The sequence below is a fragment of the Myotis daubentonii genome, chromosome 3, assembly GCF_963259705.1.
Source record: "Myotis daubentonii chromosome 3, mMyoDau2.1, whole genome shotgun sequence".
NCBI classification, from domain to species: domain Eukaryota; kingdom Metazoa; phylum Chordata; class Mammalia; order Chiroptera; family Vespertilionidae; genus Myotis; species Myotis daubentonii.
Genome location: NC_081842.1, coordinates 47244683 through 47267868, shown reverse-complemented (window position 1 = coordinate 47267868; position 23186 = coordinate 47244683). Strand labels below are relative to the sequence as shown.

General features: G+C 37.6%; 1 protein-coding gene across 13 annotated transcripts in view; it reads right to left on the bottom strand.

The window, feature by feature from the left end:
- Positions 1 to 23186, bottom strand: part of LPP (LIM domain containing preferred translocation partner in lipoma) — a 665671-nt gene that overhangs the window by 360679 nt on the left and 281806 nt on the right. For all 13 annotated transcript variants that reach the window (XM_059687357.1, XM_059687363.1, XM_059687359.1 and 10 more), the window contains one exon: positions 8881 to 8993. In XM_059687357.1, the coding sequence (XP_059543340.1) occupies positions 8881 to 8993 (113 nt within the window). The remainder of the gene's footprint in view (positions 1 to 8880; positions 8994 to 23186) is intronic.

Below are 23186 nucleotides of genomic sequence, written 5' to 3'. Positions count from 1 at the left end.
ATCCTTTCTAATAAAAATGACTTTGCCATGTTTCCTGAAACTCCTGGTGACAGAATCATTAGAGGTAGGGGTAGGGAAATGGTGAGGGAGATTCAACCACAGAGGGCTAGCTATGGCCTGCTGCTGCCCTTACTTGGCATATGTGCGTGGCATGAAAAATACAGGCTTTGCTGCCTGCCTGTGGATCCTCACAACTAGTAAATAGCCTTGAGGGCTGGAGTAAAGCTTGCTGGTCTGCTCTTGGCATGTGTATCCAAGAGAAACCCCTTAACTGGCCTGCCTCCCCTAATTCCACACAGGGTGAAGACTGCATGCAGACACCTTGAAGCCGCCCTGTATTTAAAGGGCTATATCATCTTGAACCAGATAAAAGATAAAGTGTGGAGTGCAACCTAACTAGGTCTATGGGAAGAGCAGATCTAGAGCCATTGTCAACCACATTTTCTCCAAAAACTCAGGTGGATATTGATTTATAAGTCAAGAGCAGACCATTGCCACAAAAATGCAAACTAAAGTAAAACATTCAATAGGATTCTTCCATAAGATAGAACTATTGAAAAAGAATACCAATATGAAAGAGAAAAAATCCAAAATAGGAGTCCCATGAGGAAGAAAAAAGAAAATAGATTAAATTGCTTCTTCCAAATAACACAAGAAAATGCTTCTTAGCTAAATAAAAATCTGACTTCTCAGCTCAAACAAATTCGTGGAATGCTGAGTAGAAATACTGGTTTGAAGGTAAAGGAACCTGGATCTAGCTACATTGTAGTCAAATTGCTGAATCCCACAAATAAAGCTTACAGGTCAAACAAGAAAAAGATACTAAATTAGAGGAACAAACTGAACTAATAAGCAAAATAGAGATAGAATCAGAGAGCAGGCAAACAGCTCTGGTGAGGAGAGGTGGGTGGGGCTGGGGAGGGATTGAGCAAAAAAGAAAAAAAAAAAAGAGAAAAAACTCCAAGGACATGGACAACAGTGTGGTGATTGCTGGGGGGAGGGAGAGAATGGAGGTGGAAGAGGGTATAGGGGATAAAGGTGATGGGGAAAAATAAAATAAAATGAAGAAAATAAAAATTAAAAAGTATATCTCAAAAAAAAAAAAAAGAATCAGACTGTCATCTGATTTCTCATGTGGAACACTAAATATTAACTAACCGTATAGACATCTTTGTAGAATATTGATGTAAATTGTAAAGGAAATTTGACCCTAAAATTCTAATTGCAGCCAAACTTATACTTAAATATGAAGGGAAAAATAAGATATACAAGGTGTCAGGGAATATATCACCACATGATAAAAACATTACTAGATGAAAGGCTTTGGAAGAAAACAAAACACAAAGTGAAGAATGAGGATGATGAATTTAAGAAAAAAAAATATTAAACAAGAAAATGCAATAAACAAGTAAAAGTTATAGTTCATTAATAATGCAATGATACAATTTAGTGTGAGGAATTATTCTTTAAAAAGAAGTGTCATAATGTTTAAAACATTACAACACATTCACCAAATTGTTTTACTTTATTTTTTATTTTTTTAAATATATGTTTTATTTATTTCAGAGAGGAAGGGAGGAGAGAGAGAGACAGAAACATGATGAGAGAGAATCATTGATCTGCTGCCTCCTACACACCCTACACTGGGGATCGAGCCCACAGCTTGGGCATATGTCCTGACCCAGAATTGAACCAGAATTGACCTCCTGGCCCATAGGCCAATGCTCAAACACTAAGCCACACTGGCCAGGCTCAACAAATTGCTTTAAATACCACTTTTGATGGCCCAGGAGGAAGAATGTTCAAGTTCTATATAGAATACATATTGGAGATGGGATATTCATATCATAATTTTTCCTTGATAGAGGAAACATGTTTCAAAGCATTTAATCTATATTATTTGACTTATTTACATTACTAGAAAAAAACATGAATTATTTTAAACATGAAAAATAATATATGCCAGCTTTGAATAAATCACTAAGATTCTTGCTGGGAGAGGCAAAATGGGATAAAACCTTCCACTGACTTGGGAGACCCAACTGCAGTTTCACTTAACTTTGGGCAAAGAAAATTTTCTGAAATATACAAATATTATTAATCACCCTTATTAAGAAATAGGGGTAATTCAAGAGCTAAAGCAAAGCTAACCTTATTGGTTCTCCCTACATATAGCAGAACTGACCACAACCAGTTTTCCCATGAGACTGATTGCCCGGAAATTAACCAATCTTTCCCCTATAGACAGTGAGCATGCGTCCTAGATTATCTCATGGTGGCAGCATCAATGGTAGTTGAGTTGATAAGGTTGAGTGGGTGTGTGTATGTGTGCTACTTCACTATCAATCCCCCCCCCCCAAAAAAAAGGTTTATCTCTTTAAATAAAGGTTTAAAAAAAAAGGAAGAGAAACTCTGGTGTTCCATTAAAAAGGTTCCAGTTGCTAAATAAAACACTGGAATAGTCCCTGTCAGCTCTAAGCCTGCTACTTTCAAAGAAGTTTTTATATGTCTAGACACCAAAAATACCCCTTTCTTCTCCACTGAATACCCAATCAGACGATGATTCAGAGTGAAAGACAAACAGGAAAACTTTGACATTCGCTTCTAGAAAGTCACATTGACCAGAACCAGCTACATGCCCACGAACCCACCAGCCCTGTTAAACATACTCTGACCTACATATGTGAACCATAAAAGGAGGAGATAATGGCAAATCAAGCTGCTGCTGCTGCTGCTGCTGCTGCTGTTGCCAGGGTCACAAACAACCCCACAAAGTAACTAGGGCTCACTAACCCAATGCCCAAAGGAACAAGGCAAAGGGCCAGGGACAAACAAGCATCTCTTTTGATATATTTCATGTATCAAGATATTCTTATATTCTCCCTGCACAGAAAGGACAATCCTTTCAGAGTGGAGTCAAGCTTTCACTGAGCATTTCCGTTTTTCTCTGGCAATATTTCACACTACCTCTGTTCTTAGCCTTTGGAACCTGGCATGCTTCTGTTTTACCCAGCCTCTTCCTTCCTCACCCACTACAAGGTGCAGAAGGGATGACCTCTTTAATAGGATATGTCGACACCATTAAGCAAGTCTTGTTGGCTCTTTCTGTGTCCTCACGACTGTGGGCCTGAGTTCTCTATGCCTAAAAGTAAAATTCTTTCATTCAATACCTGTGACCAGAATAGTACTAGACTAAGGGTCATATGTCATACAACACACATTCCAATGCCAGTTCTCCTAGAATTTAAATAGATTTTTAAGTTATCATTAACACATGAACCATTAAATGGCTAAGAGGATAAATGATGACCATCCACCATCCATCCTACACATATATAAACTTTGAAATTATTTTACAAGAATAGAAATGAGTAAAGAGAGTAGCCAAAGAACTTATATGCATAGCCCATGGGCACAGAAAACAGAGTGGTGAAGGCGAGGGGAAGGGATGTAGAGCCTGGGTGGAGGTGGGCAAAAGTGGGAAAAATGGGGGACATCTGTAATAGTATCGATAATAAAAACAATAGTAAAAAAAATTAAAAAGAATAGAAATGAGTGGGCTTACAAATTTTGGAGATTGACTTTAAGAGAGACCATAAGTGATTTCAGAATTTTCTCTTCTCTCTTCTCCTTTCAACTAACTTTGGGCATTTCCCCAAGTTCAGTACACAGTTCACACAGTTCACAACAGTTCACATTACAAGTCACCTATTTCAGTAGCTTTATTGATCAACTGCTTGGGGACAGACATCAGCTAACTCTCCTGGCTGGATGTACATTCAAATGTGCATTCTTTCCTAAGAGGTTAAGAAGAAAATCTGTGTGAGGAAATCATGAAGGGATAAATTTCTGTTCAATAAAAGAAAATGAATTATCATTTGGAGTAACTAGTTATGAATGGACAAAACAGTCTGTTTTATCAGGTGAAGGGACTGGAGTTATAGTAGCACACATGGCCATCTGGCCTGAATGAATAGAAGAGAAGACATAAACACTGAAGGTATAAAACCATTGGATACTAGGCAAGTAAAAGTAAGCCACAGGACTGAGTCACAATGGGAGAGGCAAAGTTAAACATTGTCAATTGGAGGTCATGAAAAAATAGTGAAGTAGAAATATAAAAAGAGGAAGTTAAATATGGGGCACCTGAACCCAAAGCCATCAGGTATCAGCAGATAAGTCCCCAAGGAGCTCAAGGAAGTGGACCAGACAATCAGAGCTGTCTGCATGGGGTTTCCCACAAGTCAACACATTTTGCCTTATGGTGTGTTAAAAGCACCTCTTGGCAACCAACACAGATCTGGGGATGTCATCCTTATATTTAAAATAGTAACAAAGACCTCAAAAAATGGTCAATTATTCCAGAATAAAGGACAAATTCCACAGCCAGAGATGCAGACTTATCACACTTACTTTGTGTTTCCCCCCTTTGTATTGTTACTCTTATTATGTCATTACTGAACATTCCAATCACCCATCTGAAATTAAGGTCCTATCCAGCCATCAAAGTTCAGTTCAACTGAAATTATTTCCAAAATTCCTTCCTGTATGTCTCTAGTCAGAGTTAATATAGGTTCCTGACCCTCAACCACAACATAAGACTTAGATTATGCTTTTGATCAAAGCATGATGACTAAGGCATAATTTACCATGAAACACCTTAATTTAGAAGAATATATATATATATATATATATATATATATATATATATATATATATATATATCCCCAAATTTGATTCAGAGGTGGTAACTGATCCATTTCATCCTTCAACATTGCCTTACCTATAATAGTCACCCATAAGCATTTTACAAAATTGAAGAAAAAAAAAATAGGAGATTCTAACAACAGAAGGGGACTTGAGTTGAGTTATGGCCTCTAATTACCTTGCAAACCTGAAATTTTATGACACATTCCCCCCCCCTCCCGTTGAAACTATTCTAAACAATGCTATTACCTGCCAATTGTTGCTGAAATAGAAAGAAATTACCCTAAAGTCATATAGCCCCCTTTGTTCTGTGGCATCAGCTCAGAACAAAGCTAACAGGCCCACAATTGAAATTCTAGATCCATGATGCCAAGTTCTAAGATTATGATCTCTAATATATGTCCCTGAGTTAGAGAAGGTATTCAATTTATAGCAAATCAATGAAGAAGAGTGAATGAATGAAGTGACTGCTAAATGCACACTCCAAAACTTACAGGCACAGAGGTCAAATTGATCCTGACAGAAACAACCAGAAAATGTCTCATTTGTTTTCCAAGACTCATCTTTTTCCATAAAAATGAGAATTGTCAAAACAATAATTCTTCATGCTAACTATTTATTTGCCCTTTTCAAAGAAAAAGAAAGTTTACAGCAAACATGAGACATTCAGTGAGTCAAGCAGAACTCCATCAGCACCTGGTCGTTCCAAACAGCAGTAGGAAACCCCTTCATCTGAACCTCAGAGCCAGACAGAGGACTGAAGCAAAACCATGCACCCAGTGAGAAGAAGGACAAATCCAAGAGCCACGATTTCTCAGATTCGTTAAGAGTTCAGTCGGAAACTACATGATCTACATCTTCTTGGTCTCAGTTTTTCCATTTGTACAGAGAGGGAGTCAGTTAGCAAGGACCAGTTCTGCAAAAGGCCTTAGGTAGATGGCTGATGTAGGGCTGGACTAAATTATCTCTTAGGTCCCTTCCAGCTCTGAAAATCTTTTCATTCTTATCATCACACTTAGTAGACATTCGTTTGGCTCCAACCTGAAAATTCGGCTAGAAACATAAACAGACTTCTACAGGAAAACACACATCTACCAGCTATAATTTGGACTTGGCAACAGGAGGTTTCACCATACTGTGAGAGAAAAAATATAAAATTGTCTCTGGGGGCTATATGACTTTAGGGTACATCATAGCTCCTATCTAAAGGGGGGATACAGATAGAGCCAGAGTGAGGCCAAGTCACTATCCTGTCCTGTCAATAAACCACAGAAAAGTGCACACCCATTTCCTTTTTAACGCACCTACAGTCTTTCATATATTCAAGAATTTTGCAGGCCTCTTCCTACCAGATTTGTCCTTTTCCACTGGCAAACTCAATTTTATTTTTTTTTCATTCGTCCTTCTGTTTTGCAGAGAACATAAGCCAACATGGCAACAGGCTTTTTGTTTATTTCCTTCCTTTTTAAAAACAAAGTTGTGGTTTCAGAACAGATATCAGGACAAGGTTCCTACAGAACAAGACTTTTTATAATTTCAGGACTTTTTGAATTTTTCATAATGGAGCACTTTAGCAAGGCCTTATTACTATTATTCTTGCTGTCATTATTTTTATATAGTAATAATTATAGCATCAGAATATCTGTAAAGGCACTAGTTTAGAAATTCAAATCCATCTGTATTTCATTTAATTATTAGATGTCGATAGGTTTGCCTTATTTTTAATTATGAAGAAATTGGGACTCAGTGTGACCGGCTCAAAATAGCATAACTAGAATAAGCTGCTCAACTATTATTCAAACACAAGTCTTCTGTCACAAAATCAAACAAACTTTACAGAGAAGATTGACTAAGTGAAGCTTTTTATTGAGTAAATTAAATTTGCAAAGAACCAATGTCCCCAAAATAAGAGCAAAAATATACAAAAGACAAACTTTAAAGCTTTTTTTTTTCATTTTAATAAAAATGACTACAAAAAGAAAAAGGGAAATTGATCATTTTGTTTCTATTTGCAAGGGATCTCTCTGATGCATAAAATAAATATAAACTTTGTCAGACTCCTGTCCATTACTTGAATATGATCTATTTTTACCAGCTTAAAATAAGATAAGGTATAGGAGTTTGTAACATATATATCTGAGAATTTTTTTTATTTGTTTTATTGACTTTTTAGAGAGAGATGAAGGGAGAGGGAGAAAAGATAGAAATACCAATGACAGAGAAACATCAATTGGCTGCCTCCTGCACACCCCCAACTGGGACTGAGCTCACAACCCAGACATATGCACTTATCCAGAATGCAAACAGCAACCTCTTGGTGCATGGGATGAAGCTCAATCCACTGTGCCATGCCAGCTGGGCAGAGGGAAAAAAAAATTAAGAGTCTTTTGAGATCTACCCTCCAAACTGAATTGAAGCTTACTGGTTATAACTGGAACTCTTAATTTCAACTGATTAATTAAAAAAATAGCAACTTCTAGTTCCTAAGATCTAGTATATGAAAAATAAACCCTAAAAAAAAAAAGAAAAGAAGAAAGAAAGAAAGAAAGAAAGAAAGAAAGAAAGAAAGAAAGAAAGAAAGGAAGGAAGGAAGGAAGGAAGGAAGGAAGGAAGGAAGGAAGGAAGGAAGGAAGGAAGGAAGGAAAGAAGGAAGGAAGGAAGGAAGGAAGGAAGGAAGGAAGGAAGGAAGGAAGGAAAGAAGAAAGGAAGAGAGAAAGAAAGAAAGAAAGAAAGAAAGAAAGAAAGAAAGAAAGAAAGAAAGAAAGAAAGAAAGGAAGGAAGGAAGGAAGGAAGGAAGGAAGGAAGGAAGGAAGGAAGGAAGGAAGGAAGGAAGGAAGGAAGGAAGAAATCCAATGGCTACTTCTTGCCTCTCCTACTCTAAGTCCTTCTTTAGGTGTCACCTTACCAGTGAGGTCTTTTTGACCATGTCCGCCCTGGTAGGTTGTATCCCATATCCTTTCCTCAACCCATAGAATAGATCCGAATCAAATGTACTTTGTATTGTATGTATTTTATTTACTTCTACCTAGTTTTACTAACATAAAGTGTCATGAAAGCAGAACCCTATCTTTTTTGCTGTAGAATTCCTAATGGTATTAGGGTGCTCACACAGATGCACAGAAAATTCATTGAATGAATGCATCATTTCTTCCTCGATCTCCCCCAAACCCAAAATGTAGGAGAAAGGAAGATAGATAATGGACCAAACTATTTAAGGGTTATTTCCTAATGCTTTTCCTCTTTAAAACTTATTGTGAGAAAATTTAAACATATAAAGATAGACCAAATAATAGAATAAACCTCCAGCACCCAAGAATTATCAACTCATAACTAAACTTATTTTTACCTATATTCTCACTAAATCCTTACTCTTATTATTTTGAAACAAATATCAAACACCATTTCATTTCTCCTCAAATATGCCCAATGTTTCTCTAAAAGTTAAGAACTGTTGTGTTTTTTTCTTTACCCTGTCTGGAGTAACCACATCACCCCTAAAAACTAACAATAATTATTTGATCTGTTATTTAGGTTTCCTCCCTGACATGAATAGAAAGCACTTGGCTGCCTAAATGGTGGCAGGTGGTCACCAATGCCCCTATATGATCACAGGCTGAGAACTACTTCTAAGATTGCTTCCTACTCTAGCCAGATGCAATCAACAGTCTCTGGAGCACAACAGTTGTATATAACCAATACACTGCGTAATGTGCATTGTGAACCTCACTCAGAAGAGAAAATCCTAAAGACATTTGCTGCTGCTTTTGCTAGAAAGATACTGCTGACCAATTAGGACCTAGTGACCAACTAGAGCCTTAAAATATCAGCCTTACTCACGTAGAATGCAATGTTTGTGAATAAAGAAAAGAAGGCAATAAAAATATATGGTTGTGTGTCCCCAGGATAATAAGAACATGTGAACTGTTCAAATGGCATTCTTAAAACATGACTTTCAGTTTTGAAACAAATGAGTAGGTGAAAGGATTTCTAAGGCTTGGGAGTGCAAGCTCTGAGAAGCTTGAGTTGGGTGTTTTGCATTAAGGTGCCTTAGCTTGTTGTGTCATAAAGCTCTCTGTGCACTCTGGATAAATGTATACCTGCCACAAAAATAATCACTGAATTCATGAGCTTCCTAGCATGGCTTATAAACATGACTTCAACCACAGATCTTACCTGTGCCCTGAAAGAACCTTCATCTAGGGGTGGTGGAGGAGGGAAGTTTCCAGAGACAGATGGAAGAGTACCAGGATCATCTAGAGGTGGAGGTGGGGGTGGAAGAAAATCACCTACAGAAAGAAAACACAAACATGAAGTTACTATAGATGCAATCTTATAAGCACTCTTCAAAACACACATTAGCTGGCATTTTCTGCTTGTAATTGACATGTCAATTGTCATGATCTTTTGCCTTGCATAACAATTATTCCTTATCCTACTTCTTCTCACTTTAATTAGTAGCCTTAACTTTCCGAAGATTGAGGACCAGATTTGATGCTTCTAAGTAACATCAAAGCTACTCTATAGGGGTCAGGTACTTTTAACCAGAACAAGGAAGGTCATTGGGGTGGTGGATTATTGAAGTATATAAGACTTGATTTTTACTCACAACAAATTTTCTCTCAAGTAAAGGAGGAAAAAAATAAGTACTCAAGTAAGGATAATAAAAGATGAAATTTATTAAGATGTACAAACAAACTCTCCTGGAAGCTAAGATGAAGGAAAACTTGTGTCCAGGTGGAGAAATAAAGGTTTACATCGAGCATTTAAATTGTTCCTGAAAATTATGATGTAGAAAATAAGTCCACTCTACACACAGAGAGGAATAAAGACATAGGGATTTTTAAAAAAACAAATTTAGAGCCTAAAGAACAAAGAGCAAGTAACAATACAGCATAGAGAAATGTAAAATAAACTAGTATGTTACAAAAATTAGAACAGTGACAAAATAAGCTTTTCAGTGTGTTGTACAACCAGCAAAGAACTTGAATTCTATCATGCATGCAATGAGGATCCATCCAAGATTTCTGGAAAGGAAACACTTGGTTGCAATATGATTTACTAAAGACTAATCTAAAAAGTACATGCAAGGCAGATTCTGAAAAACTTGGGATAAGAAATATTGATTTAGAAATCTATATGCAGTCCAGGTAGGAAGTAATGAGGCTTTAGGACACTAAGAAACCCCAACATTGTGACCAACAAGCACAGCACATAGAGTTGTTGGAAGAATATGCCTAGTCTCTAAGATTTGAGGTGTCAATATATATCCAAGAACTCTGTGGATTCATGGTATGGAATCTTTTTTTTAAAATACTCTGCAAGAAATTATATTAGGAAAAGAAAATGCCCATTAAAATTGTTTTATTTATTTGTCCTTTTCCTTTATATTAAATTTATTGGGGTGACATTGGTTAACATATTTCAGGTGTACAACTCCACAACACATCATCTGTATACTGTTGTATGTTCACCCAAGTCAAGTCTCCTTCCATCAAAATTTATTCCCCCTATCCCCTGCTCCATCTTTTAAAAATAATATTTTAATGCGCCAGTAGGTGTGGACAGAAGGAGAGAGATATGCACAGTAGGCATAGTCCTAGGAGTTGAATGTGTGAATAGGGTTTGAAGGTCAGGATGGCTGAGTGCATTCGTTCATTTGTTCATTCTACACACATTTATGAGGCACCTGCTGCATACAGACTGTGGAAGTCCTGGCCCCTCAGGGTGTACCATCCAGTGAGGAAAGCAGACACATTAGGGAACAGGCAAGAAGCTCTGGGCATATGGGAGCCATCATGATGCAGAGGAGAGGTCCCCAGCCAGCCTGGAGGAGTCCAGATGCTTCCTGGGGGAGGAGATGTCTGAGCTGAATTTTGAAGTTCAGAGGAGGGAGAATTAGTATAGAAGAAGAGGGGAGATCTCTGTTGGTTCTCAAGCCTAGAGTGATGACAAAGAAAGCAAGAGGTGGGAGTGGGGCAGTGGAGGCAAGAGGCCACAGCCAGGGGAATGGGGACACAAGGAGGGATTGACCCAGACCTGGGCAGGGAGCTAGGTACTCTGGAGGGAGGAGACTATTAAAAAGGGGATATTCCTTTAGAATATTACAAAAGAAATGCATGCATATGGTGACAAATAATATGTGCCTAAAGAAAGTAGATGACTACAAACACTTAAACCTCATGTAAAAAAATCATATCAACAGAGCCACTTTAAAATGGAGCCAGAACTGCCATCCAGGAGGAACTGTCTGGCAGGTACTATGCCACAAATTTTCAGAATGTTAAAACAGGGCAAAATCACCTCTGCACTATGCCTAACGCAATGCTGTGTCCCAAAGAACTGTTTTCAATGATAACAAGAAAGCAGATATTATGACCACCTACTGATAAGTAGGGCACTGAAAATTTTAAATTGTTTAGAATTAGCATCACTATGTTATGTTATCTGCACCAATAGAAACACATTCCTTACATTGATGTAATTGTTTCCTTTCCCTTTCTCATAAATACCATTGCCTTTGTCCCCTAATTGAAACATTATTTGGGCTTCTGCCTAAAGTATGCTTCCTGAATATCTCAAATAAATATTTGTTGCCATAAATAAATAAATAAATAAATAAATAAATAAATAAATAAATAACAATATTTAGATGTGATGGGAAAATTCTTTATTTATAGATAAGTAGCTTTTCCTTACATTTTAGCAATTTAACATTTAGTCTTGGGGCAGCAGTTGCTATCACTCAGTGGGATGCTTTTGGATAGTACCAAAGCATTACAACTTAGATCTTTAGAAAAAGGACAGTCGAAATTGAACAGTGGAAGGATGGTAACTTGGACTGGTTGGTCTGAAACATTTTTCAAATGGTTCATGTGGGCTCCATTTACCCTGTAAATAACAGTCTAGGGAGCTCTGATTTCCCACCATATTCAGACTACCAAGCATTCAAACGCTATGTTTATAATACTCTGCTTTTTGATCTCTTGCTATGCACAACATGCTAAGATGTTCATCCACTAGCTCTCACTCCTACAAAACTCTCTGATGGTCCTCAAACTTTAGGGTTCATTGGGTTCTCTGGAAACTCTTATTCAAACATAGATTACTGGGTCCCACGCCCAGGCTTTCTAATTCAGTAGGTCTGGGGTAGGACCCAATAATTTGCATTTCTAAGAACTTCCAAGGTGATGTTGATGCTAATGGTCATGGGACCACACTTTGAGAAACAGTGTATTAGGCAAAAGTAACACATTGTTATTTCTACCTTAAACCCCATAGGATTAGTAAGGATGTGTGTCATAAAGAAACATTTCTACTTCTCTTACCCTTCTGAGTGTACTCATTTCAAGAAATACTTTGTTCATAGCCTTATTAGGATTATAAGTCTCATAAACCTTTCTTAACGCCACCCAGTAGTTCTAAACATTGCCTACAAACTAGAGTTAACATTAAAGCTTTCCTATAGACACTGAAGCCAAACCTCCATCTCACCCAATTCAATTAGGATCTTGGGGGGGAGGGGAGGGGAGTGGGGAGGAAGAGTCAGATGCCAGTATTCCTTTAAAACTCAGGTGATTCTAGTGTACAACCAGGACCAAGAAACTCGCTTCACCTTCATTTGGCCAAACACTGCACTAAAAAAATATTATAACATCTATAAAATTGTCACCAACTCCTTTGAAAAGTCATAATAATGTATGAGAAGAATGCACACAATGAGATCTTAAGTGATCAGCAAAGGAGATCAAAGTTGATGGAGACATGACAACCAAATTCTAGTTCACAGCCTAATTTTCAGGTTCAAATGACCTATCCAGACCTATGTCTCCTTTATACCCAACATTAAAAAACATTTCTGAGCATTTTCTTCAATGTCAACAAATCCTATTATGTCACAGAGAACTGTCAGCATTAAACAGGACCAGAACCTAATGACTCTTGGAGGTCATATTACAAGGGTAGAAACAGAGACCCACAAAATCCACATGAGCACTCCAAATTTTCACAGAAAATTAGTCTATGCATACAACAAACTGCCTATCTCTGAGGTGCCTTCCAATTATATCCTTCTTGCCTACGATTCTGTCATAGAATTAAACAGTGAGGCGAGGTTGATGACTCTCCTGGGAGGGTGAAAAGGAACAGAAAAAAAAGGAATATATATATATTTAAATAAGTAATTTGTAAACAACATAAATCTAGACTATATATTCTAGGAAAAATTAGGCAGATTTTTAAAAGCTCTACTGATAACTCCATACTAATAATCTGCTTTATTTTGTTCAGTTATAAATTTTGACTAAAGTGGTCAATTCTCCAAGTTTTTGTTTGTTTTTTGTTTGTTTATTTTTTAAACAATCAAAGAGCATCTGTATTAGATGCTTAGGTGATAACTCTCCCAGAAAAAGAGCAGCTAAATAGAATCAGCTGCAGTACCTTCCAACTAACAATGCTAAGCTATAGATCTTCAGGTTAGTGCACTAACCTAAAATGGAATTCCCAGACCCTGTGTATCACAGGAGCATGAACAAAACAAACAGGCCAGCCAAAAAGAACACAGCATCAGGCAACTGGAGCAGTGCAGTGATACATAAAATCTGAGATAGAAACATTTGGTTTTAGAAGAAGTAGTGTAATCACAGACAGATGTCTACAAACCTGGCTTCCTCTTTACCCTTTTCCTCACCACTAAAAGCCTACCACATGCAAAATACATTTATTCATCAATTACCAGGTTAAATGGTTTACTCAAAGTTCACAGCTAGTGAAATACAGAGTTGGAAATGGATCCTTCCTCTGCTTTGGTGAAAAGCTAGAAAGGATCATGCTTAATTTCCTCCAGATCATCCCATATCATTCAGCTATGTTTAATTTATTATTATTATTATTATTATTATTATTATCATCATCATCATTGGTGCCAGAGGAAGCACCACTAGGAAGTTAAAAGGTGAGTTGGGCAAATAAAGTATTATATCCCTGATTCCCAAATGCTACTTTATGTCAATTTACTTCAAAAATAGCCTGTTATGCATGCTATTAACTTGAAAAGGGAGTTAGGAAAAAATCCTGATAACCCAACGTATTTTTCCAAGCTACCCTTTCTAGTGCAGAGGTAAAATGTGAGTGAGCCTGAGAAGCAGATGTGGCTCGCTGGTAGTGCTGAGTTATCACCCACTGCAGTAACCTTAGTAACGTGGATTGGGCATACATGAAGGGCACATGAGTACAGAGCTTTCTATCCCTTCATGAATAAGAGCCCCATTAGAGGAAGAAAGAAATTATAAGAATTTACCAGCAAAGAAGATGGTAGGGTACTGGTTCTGTGTGATTGAAGAGGAAAAACATAAGAGATCAATTAAGCTCAAATCATCAACTAAAGTCTAGATGCATTTACTATGGTAAAAAGAAAAAGAAAAAGAAAGCACCATTATCTTTCTTCTTCATTCAAACATCCACAAAAACCTATACACATACACAAGAATTTAGATGGCAGCTCCTTTCTGCCTCAAAATACAGCTCTCCCATACCATCTCTAAAACTTGACTGCATTTATGGTCTTATGACCACTCTCTCCTGGTTAGAACTGAAGCTTCTAACAAGTAGGACCTGAATGTTCAAATCACCAAGGGGATCTGTATGAGTTGCAGACTCTGATTCAGCAGGTCTGGAGTGGGCCTTAGTGTAGACATTTCTAACATGCCCCCAATGAAGCGGACATGGATCCATACACTTCACTGGGAGCAGCAAGACTCTAGGGCTCTCCTGGTTGGTTCTCTAACTTTCTTAAGTGGAGAATTTTTGGTTGTTTAAGAAAAATCTAAACTTTAAGGTAAATGTAAGTGAAATCACTTAGGGGCTCTTCAAATTAAGAATTTAAATTATGAGTGCACAAGAGATTGGGTTGGAACACACACACAAAAGTGAAAAAAAAAATTATGTTGAGCAAGTAGTAAACTTTAAATAAAGACTTTTTTTAAAAAAATATATTTCTTTATTGATTTCAGAGAGGAAAGGAGAGGGAGATAGAAAAACTAATGATGAGAGAGAATCATTGATCGGCTGCCTCCTGCACACCCCCACTGGGGATTGAGCCTGCAACCCAGGCATGTACCCTTGGCTGGAATTGAACCTGGGACCCTTCAGTCCGCAGGCTAACACTCTATCCACCGAGCTAAGCTGGCTAGGGCTAATTTTTTTCATTTCCATCAATAGTGACTTAAAAAGAAAGGAAATATGTTTAAAAGAAATGAGGACAAAATTTCAAGCCCCAAAATTTAATATACAAAATCCCAGTTCTTTCCTTAGGAAAAGGCAATGCCACCATCTCAGGTTCAATTTCCTGACCTATTAAATGAAGATAACAATGTTCACTTCAGAGTGTCACTCTATGGATCAAAGCAGTTAAAACAGTGACTTTGAACCTTTTTAACCCCAAAACCATGACAATCTCCCTAAGGTGATTGGTTTATGTCATGGTTAAAGCATTTTTCTCATGGATTAGAGGTTATTCATTACAAAATCAAGTAATTGAAGACTTTATTTACAACTAGAGGCCCAGTGTGCAAAATTGAGCAAGACCCCAGACCCACAGCACCGCAGCAGGAGCGGGACCCCCAGACTCTGCTGCACCGCTGCAGGACCCCAGACCCGCTGCGCCACGAGACCCATCAATGCACCTCTGGGTGACTTGTGGTTTGGTCGTTATGGCATTACAGCGCTATGGCCGCAGGCCTTTTGTAATATAGACTAGAGGCCTGGTGCATGAAAATTCATGCATTGGAGGGGGCATCCCTCAGCCTGGCCTGTCCCCTCTCACAGTCCAGGAGCCCTTAGGGGTGGGAGGCAACCAAGCGATCAAGGTAAGGTGACGTCCCATCACACCTCTGCTGCTGCCACTGCTGGCAGTGCAAGCCTTGGCCTGCCCTGGTTACCTGCACCTCAGGCCAGCACTGGGTGGCTGGGCAGCTGCCATCCGAGGTTTGCCTGCACCTTGGGCTGGCCCTGAATGGCTGGGGGCTGAGGGGACTGAGGACTCCAGAGGCAGGCGTAGAGTGGCTAGGCCCACCCCCAGGTGCGCCTGCCACCCTGGCTGGGCTGAGGGGACTGGGCACCGCCATCTTGTGACTGTGGATGCTGCCACCTTTGAGGGTGGGACAGTCAATTAGCATATGCCCTCCTTATTGGCTGTGGGTGCCACCATCTTTTGTGATGGTGTGAGGGTCAATTAGCATATTTCCTTTTTATTAGATAGGATTTTACCCTCAAATCTATTTTCAGTTTGCATTAAAACATAAAGACCACCAAGAAAACTACACCAGAAAGTACATTGAATAAAATATTTTAAAATGAAGCATTCAAAGACATATATACATATATTTTGTATCATCATGGAGTATCTCTTAGATGGATTCCCAATAAACTATTAACAGCAAGTTGCCTGTAAGAAAAGTATAACTGTGCAATTGGGAAACAAAAATAGCAGAGAAACTTACTTTTCTTTAGATAAATTTTTAATCTATGGCTATTTTACATATTTATAATTTTAAAATAACACATACACACAAAACAAAAGAGAAATTTTCAGTACCTAGAAATGTGTCATCTATAAATGTTAAATATAACAAGGTTTTCAAAACCACCAGGAAACACTGGAATATGACAAAGGTCAATAAACCACTGAGGATAAGTCCCATTTAGTGCATGACCTCTGAGTCTTTGCAACCTATTTATTATGCATTGGCTATACCTAAAAATATAAAAAGAATTTCCCTGGTTTACTCAACATGTTTTTCGTATTAGAGATAGGGTAAAGTCCTTCCTTATTCATACAGCCAAAACCTATACACCATCTCAGTGTGAACACAGACCTCTGTCCTAGAGAAGGACTAAACACTATTAATACAGCAGCTCCTGGATTCCCATTTTATTCCTGTTCCCTGAGTGTGCAGCCCCTTTGAGAACTCTCTGGGAAAAGTAACAATTATCAGGGTAAGGCTGGGCATTCCTGGTTTCCTGTCTTCACTGTCATCAAAATAGCAACAGCACATCCTCCCTTAAATGGCACATCTTCATCTGTAAATGAGAAGACATGTGACCCTGACCAAGGAACTTGAATTATTTAGTTCTCACACTAGATATTTTTGGAGTTCAGGTTTTTATTACACATAATTATATATTAGAAAATGAACCTTTCTATTTTTATTTTTTCCTGTTTAGCTAAAAAAACAAATTGTTGATTCTGATAATACTTAATTTTCTGAGCAATGGCATTTAAATGAAAGGGCTAAGATTAAAACTAGTGATAAAACACCATATTGATGCCCTAACCTGTTTGGCTCAGTGGAAAGAGCATCAGCCTCTGGACTGAAAGGTCCGAGGTTCGGTTCTGGTCAAGGGCATGTACCTTGGTTGTGGGCACATCCCCAGTAGGAGGTGTGCAGGAGGCAGCTGATCGATGTTTCTCTCACATCGATGTTTCTAATTCTCTATCCCTCTCCCTTCCTCTCTGTAAAAAATCAATAAAATATATTAAAACAAAACAAAACACACCATATTGATGATGGCACAGGAAAACCAGCAGATTATATATATATAGTGTCCCCAAAACAATGTTAACGCACTTAACAGCTGATAGCTCAATAGAAGTTTCTTTCTTTTTAGATTTAACCCATTGGAGTTAATAAATTTCAAAGTGTGTATACATTTTTGGGACACCCAGAATATAGGAGTGTTAAAGATAAAACTTTTCTCAAGGAAAATTGGCAACAGGTATGTAATGTCTTAAAATTATGTATACACTTCTATATAATACCACTTTTAATAAATTATCCTATTAAAGAAGTAATTGAAAAGTACACAGAGAAACATGTCAAAGCATCTTTTCCATAATAAAATATAATCAAAATAATCAGAATGTTCCATTGATTAAGTATTGATTATAAATCAATTGCAGTCAGTCAAACACTAGAAAATCGTTCAGTCATTAAAATGATGACATTGATCTAGATCTAACATCTATTTCTTCACTGACTGAGTGCTTTCTACATGTCAGGCATTATCCTAGACACTAAAGAGAAGTCAAACTAATTAACTAAATAAAATAAATAAAACAAAAGGTGCTCCTAGAATTTATACTCTATCAGGAGGAGAAGAATACTTAAAAGTAAATTAAAGATACTTAATATAGGTGATACATACTACATAGAAATACAAGGAGGAAGAGCCTGCGAGAGTGGTAGTGGATGCTGCAATTTTAAGGAGAAAGATTGGGAGATGCCTCACCAGGGTGGCACTGTATTTGAACAAAGACTTCACTCTAGTGAGGGGATGGATCATAGAGTACCTGGAAGCAGAACATGAAAAACTTTCTTATATATTATCATGTGAGGAAAAAGGTGGGCTACTGAATGGTGTTTATAACATGGTTCTTTTAAAAAAATATATATAAATCTCTCTGCTGACAGTGGTTGTCTACAGCTTATGCAATGAGGAGTTGATTTTTTTTTATTCCTTCTCTTTTGGGTTTAATTGTTATACAACGAATGTGAATTACAGGCATGCATTTATTAAAAAATCAAAAGGAAGATGCTTTGAAATGAAGGATAGAATCTACCCAAAACTAGTGTTTAATTTTAATGCACCACTGTATTTACCCAAGCCAAAATGTAATGTCTTCATCATCTTTCTAAATAACATAACTTAAAATACTCTGAAATTCTCAAATTAAAAGCAAGAAGAATTACTATCCTAAAGTAGATAAAATCTCCCTGATTTTCAAATGGACAATTTCACTCTACATTAGCTAATGCAGAATACCCTGGACCTTCATTGAGTTCAACAATCCTCATGTTTAACCACAAATTATGAGTCTATATCAAGGCGAAACACCTTAGTACATTACATCTAACTATATTCTACTTCTTTATCACACAGTGGTTTCCATTTGCTGAAAAACAAATTCTATTCCTCAGTCAAAAACATTGAAGGATGTTCTAATAATATACATTTAGGACAGTCTGGTTCTACAAATGGACTAAAACCAAATAGTATTTATGAATCCACTAAGTGTCATTTGTCTTACAAAAACATGGTGATTGCTACCCAAAAAACAAACCACAACATTGAATACCAAGTATGGGCATTCAAAATAAATAAAGCAATGAGTTAAGCCTAAGCATCAATCTTCTACCAGCTATTGAGATATCTTCAGCCCAAATACCAAAAAGTGACATTCTTTTAGTTTAAAATGTAATAGTTAAAAAAAACAATCCATGATATGGACAGAAAATGAGGCAATAGTCCATAGTAAAAAAAATATTAAATCTACCATTGAAAAAGAAACTGGCCAACAAGTATCAATGTGTTGAGAAACTTCCAAAAATACCTCATAATTGGGGGGCGGGGGGGCGGGACGTGGGGAGGAATGGCTGGGGAGAGGTCAATGGGGGAAAAAGGAGATATATGTAATACTATATGTAATACTTTAAATAATAAAGAATTTTTAAAAAACTCATTATTTTAGAGAATGGGCATGGCCTTGGGGTGGCTATTAAGCTTGAGGGAGTGTGATTTTACAATAAAACTTCTTTAAGTAGCTCATTTAACTTATTTCATCACTGCTATATCTAGACAAAGTGAACCATCCTCTGAGGTCTTAACAGTATTTATTTCCCACAAGTTATCTTAGAAATTCCTTCATATCCTCCATGAATTTTAGAGAGTATGATCTTCTCCCGTTAAGGAGAGACGGGAATGGAGGAGGAACAAGAAAATGAAAAAGGGGAAGAAGAGATGGCACATACACAAAATCTCAACATGTTACTCCTTGAATTGCTGAAACATATCTGATTTTTAACTGAGGGTGTGCATCAAAATCTCATGGGGGCACTTTCTACTACTATATACAATCGAGCCTCACTGTACAATTCTTAAATCAGAATATTTGGAGTTGAGACATGGACACAAGCATCTTGAGAAGCTTCCTGGATGATGCTGATGAGTAGCCCTGGTTGAGCATCACTGACCTCCATGACAAACAAACTAAGACTGAGGAACTATTCTAGATTAAAGGAGAGAAGGACACACAGCAACTAAAAGCAACCTGTGATTCAGGATAGGAACCTAGATCAGAAAATGGATATGAGTAGGAAAACTGATAGAATCTGAATGAAATCTACATATTAGCAAGTAGTTTTGTGTCAGTATTAATTACCTGGTTTTGGTAATTGTATTGTGATTATGTAAGACATCAACATTTAGTAAACTAGATAAATACTAAATGAAAAGCATTTTTCAACATTTGTGTAAAGTTTTAAATTATTTCAGGATGAATAGTCAAGTTTTTTAAATTTTATTTTAAGAAAAAACATCATTGACCAAGCCCAATAACTTTATTTTACAGATGGGGACATTTTCATTGTGATAAAGTGAAACAGTCAAAGAATATAGAGCCATACCAAGAATCCCAAATCTCATATCTTCTAGTTGAGGACACGTTTACCATAGTCCATGGCAGATTCAGTGTGATAAACTGAGACCTCTCGGGAAAGAGGAGGAAACGTGTTCTGCCACTACAACTTCAGAAGACTATGAAGAAGAGGAGAGGTTCTTACTAAGTAGAAGACTTGAAATAGATGATCAGGAGCACATGGTGCATCTTCAACAAAATCCAGGCCGAATGCATCATGGATTGGCCAGTAGTCTTAGCCTGAGGAATAGCAGTAGTGAAATCCCCAAAAGCTTCCTTTCCCCCACTGCTGGAACCTGCTCCCCTGCCTCAGGAAACTCTTGAGGAAGAGTATGGCTATATGGGACCAGGGACCTTCTGTGATTTCTCCAGTCTTCATCTTTTAGGCACAAATGCCTTCAAATTCTTATCACTGCAAAATTCTTGTTACTATTTATACAAAATGATGCCAACCATTACTCATTCTCCTTCAACCTTGCCATTTCATGGAGTCTGAGGCTTAGCAAATGCACAAATGCTTTAAAAATAATCAGACGCTCATTTCATTTTCAAGATGGTTGTTTTTTGACATGTACTTTTTTTTTTTCCAAAGGAATACTGGAGCTGACAGGTACTTGCTCTAAAAATTTACTTCACCACCTGCTAGCTGAAATATTGCTTTCATAGATTTATATTGTATTAAAAGGTCACTGGCTGTTTAAGTCTTAAACTGTTTTAATCATTCTAAAAGTCTCTTAACAGTAAGAAAAGGAAGCTCAGAACAAACAGCAGCAGGGACTCTAATTAAAAGGACCAATTCATCTAATTTTATTTGGGGTTAATTATTCAGGATTCACTCTTTGATGTGTAAGGAATAGCAATTAGTAATTTTAGTGATTTGAGAATCAGTGGAGGTGTAATCAGTTAAAATGAGTGAGTGTTTACAACACAAGTTGGTGAATTAGTCTCTCTCAGCTGGAGAACAGGAACATTAGGCTCCAAGAGATCAAGGCTAAGGATTTCAGACCCTAGTAATAACAGTAATTTCAAAATAAAACACATGTCAGCAGCATCGAGCATTCTGTTTACTCTTAGCTATGGCAAGGCACAGGAGCTTCATGAAATTACCTTTAATCAGATCTCCATCTTTTGCCACTGTCTCCAATCACTTCCCTCTATTTGGCTCGTGCCACCATGGTAACCATAAATGCATCACATTAAAAGAAGCAAGTCTAAATGAACATACCATTTATAAGCAACTTGATATCCAGAATAATCATGGTACTCATTTATTTCATGTCTACATCTCTGATTGATGGTGGGGCATCTCTACCGGCGCCTCTATCTGGGTTTGTGCTCAAAAATGAATTTAGATACCCTAACCCACAGACCAGCTTACCTTGTCTTGCATCCTCTATTTTTCTGTTTACTTCATTATAATTTTCCCAATCACAAAGGTTGGGAGAAAACCCTTTTCTCTGTTTTTGCCCCACCTATTGACATAGAGTAGAGCAAGCTATGTTAACTTACACCAAACTATTCAAATCCATTAACTGCTCCTCAATCCATCTCTGCTGCCACCAAAATACTTAATGTCTATATATCTCTTATCTACACTTAAGAAACACCCTAAAACATTTCCAGTCTTACTAATCTAGCCCTTTCCAACTAATTTCATACATTGTTGCCAGATTGAAAACTCCCATTGGCCACCAAATATCCACAACAATCTTGAAAAAGAAGGGCCTTGTTGGAGGACTCTCCCCTTCCTGATTTCAAAACTCACCACAAATCAAAACATTGTGGTGCTGGCAAAAGGACAGATATATAGACAAACGAAGTAGGATAGAGAGCCCAGAAATGAAACCTCATGCACATGGTCAATTGATTCTATGGCAACAGAAGTTGCTGGAGTCGTAGAGAAAGATGGTTTGGAAATACTAGCCCTTTGATTAAAAAAAACACACACAACAACAACAACAAAAACACCCTGCTCCAGGCTTCCCAAGATGTACCAGGACCTCATGCTACATAGGCAGAATCCTGCAACAGTATGGGTCTCCTATGTGGAAGTGAAGAACAACTCCACAAGCTCAGTTCACCCTCCTGGAATGTTCCGCTGCCTACATTCTTTGGGATTACTGCTGCAAACAGCAACACTGGGAGGTTTGCACTTCAGAGTACTTGCTTTTCCTAAGCCACCTACCCAGTAGTCTGCCTGACTAGCTTCCTTGACTCCAAGAATTTGCTCCCTGACCTTTTGCTTCCCTGACTCTAAGAATTTGCTCTGTCAGGACTTTCCTCTCATTTCTTCATATCGGAACCCAAGCTATTCTTGGAGGCCCAGGTCACCTGCCAACTCTACACAGTGTTCCTTGGCTGCCCTTTGACAAAGGCGTTTCCATACCTCTGACCCTCTGTAGCATTTTTAGAGTACATTCATAGTGTATCTTGTTGAGAATACAAGAGCAATTTGCCTTACTGTACCCTGTATTCCTGGAGGGAACATATCATATATGATTCATCACTCTAGCCCAACAGCAACTCTTCAATGCCTCATAGGACTGAGAAGGAGAAGAGTTAAGGAAATATTTGCCAAGTGGGTATATGGATGAAGTATCGACAACTAAAAGTTGAATCCCTGCCCAATAAATGATTCTTTGAAGGAAGAAACTGAGAAAAGGAGTAGATATAAATTTCAAACTATGTGTATGTATATGGTATGAGAGAGAGAGAGAGAGAGAGAGAGAGAGAGAGAGAGAGAGAGAGAGAGAGAGAAGGAAGAGAAAGAAAATGGAAGGATGAAAAAGAGAGACTCAATTGAATTGAATGAACATCCCCATGAGATAAAATCTACAAACAAAACACACTCTTGACTTGAATAGTGACTCAGTTAGGTAACTTAGATGTATAAAAGAAATTGCACTCAGGTATTAAAATACATCACTTCCAGTCACACCTGAACCATTTACTAGCTGTGTGAATTTGGGCAAATCATGAAAATTCTGAACCTTATTTTTTTTAATTTGTA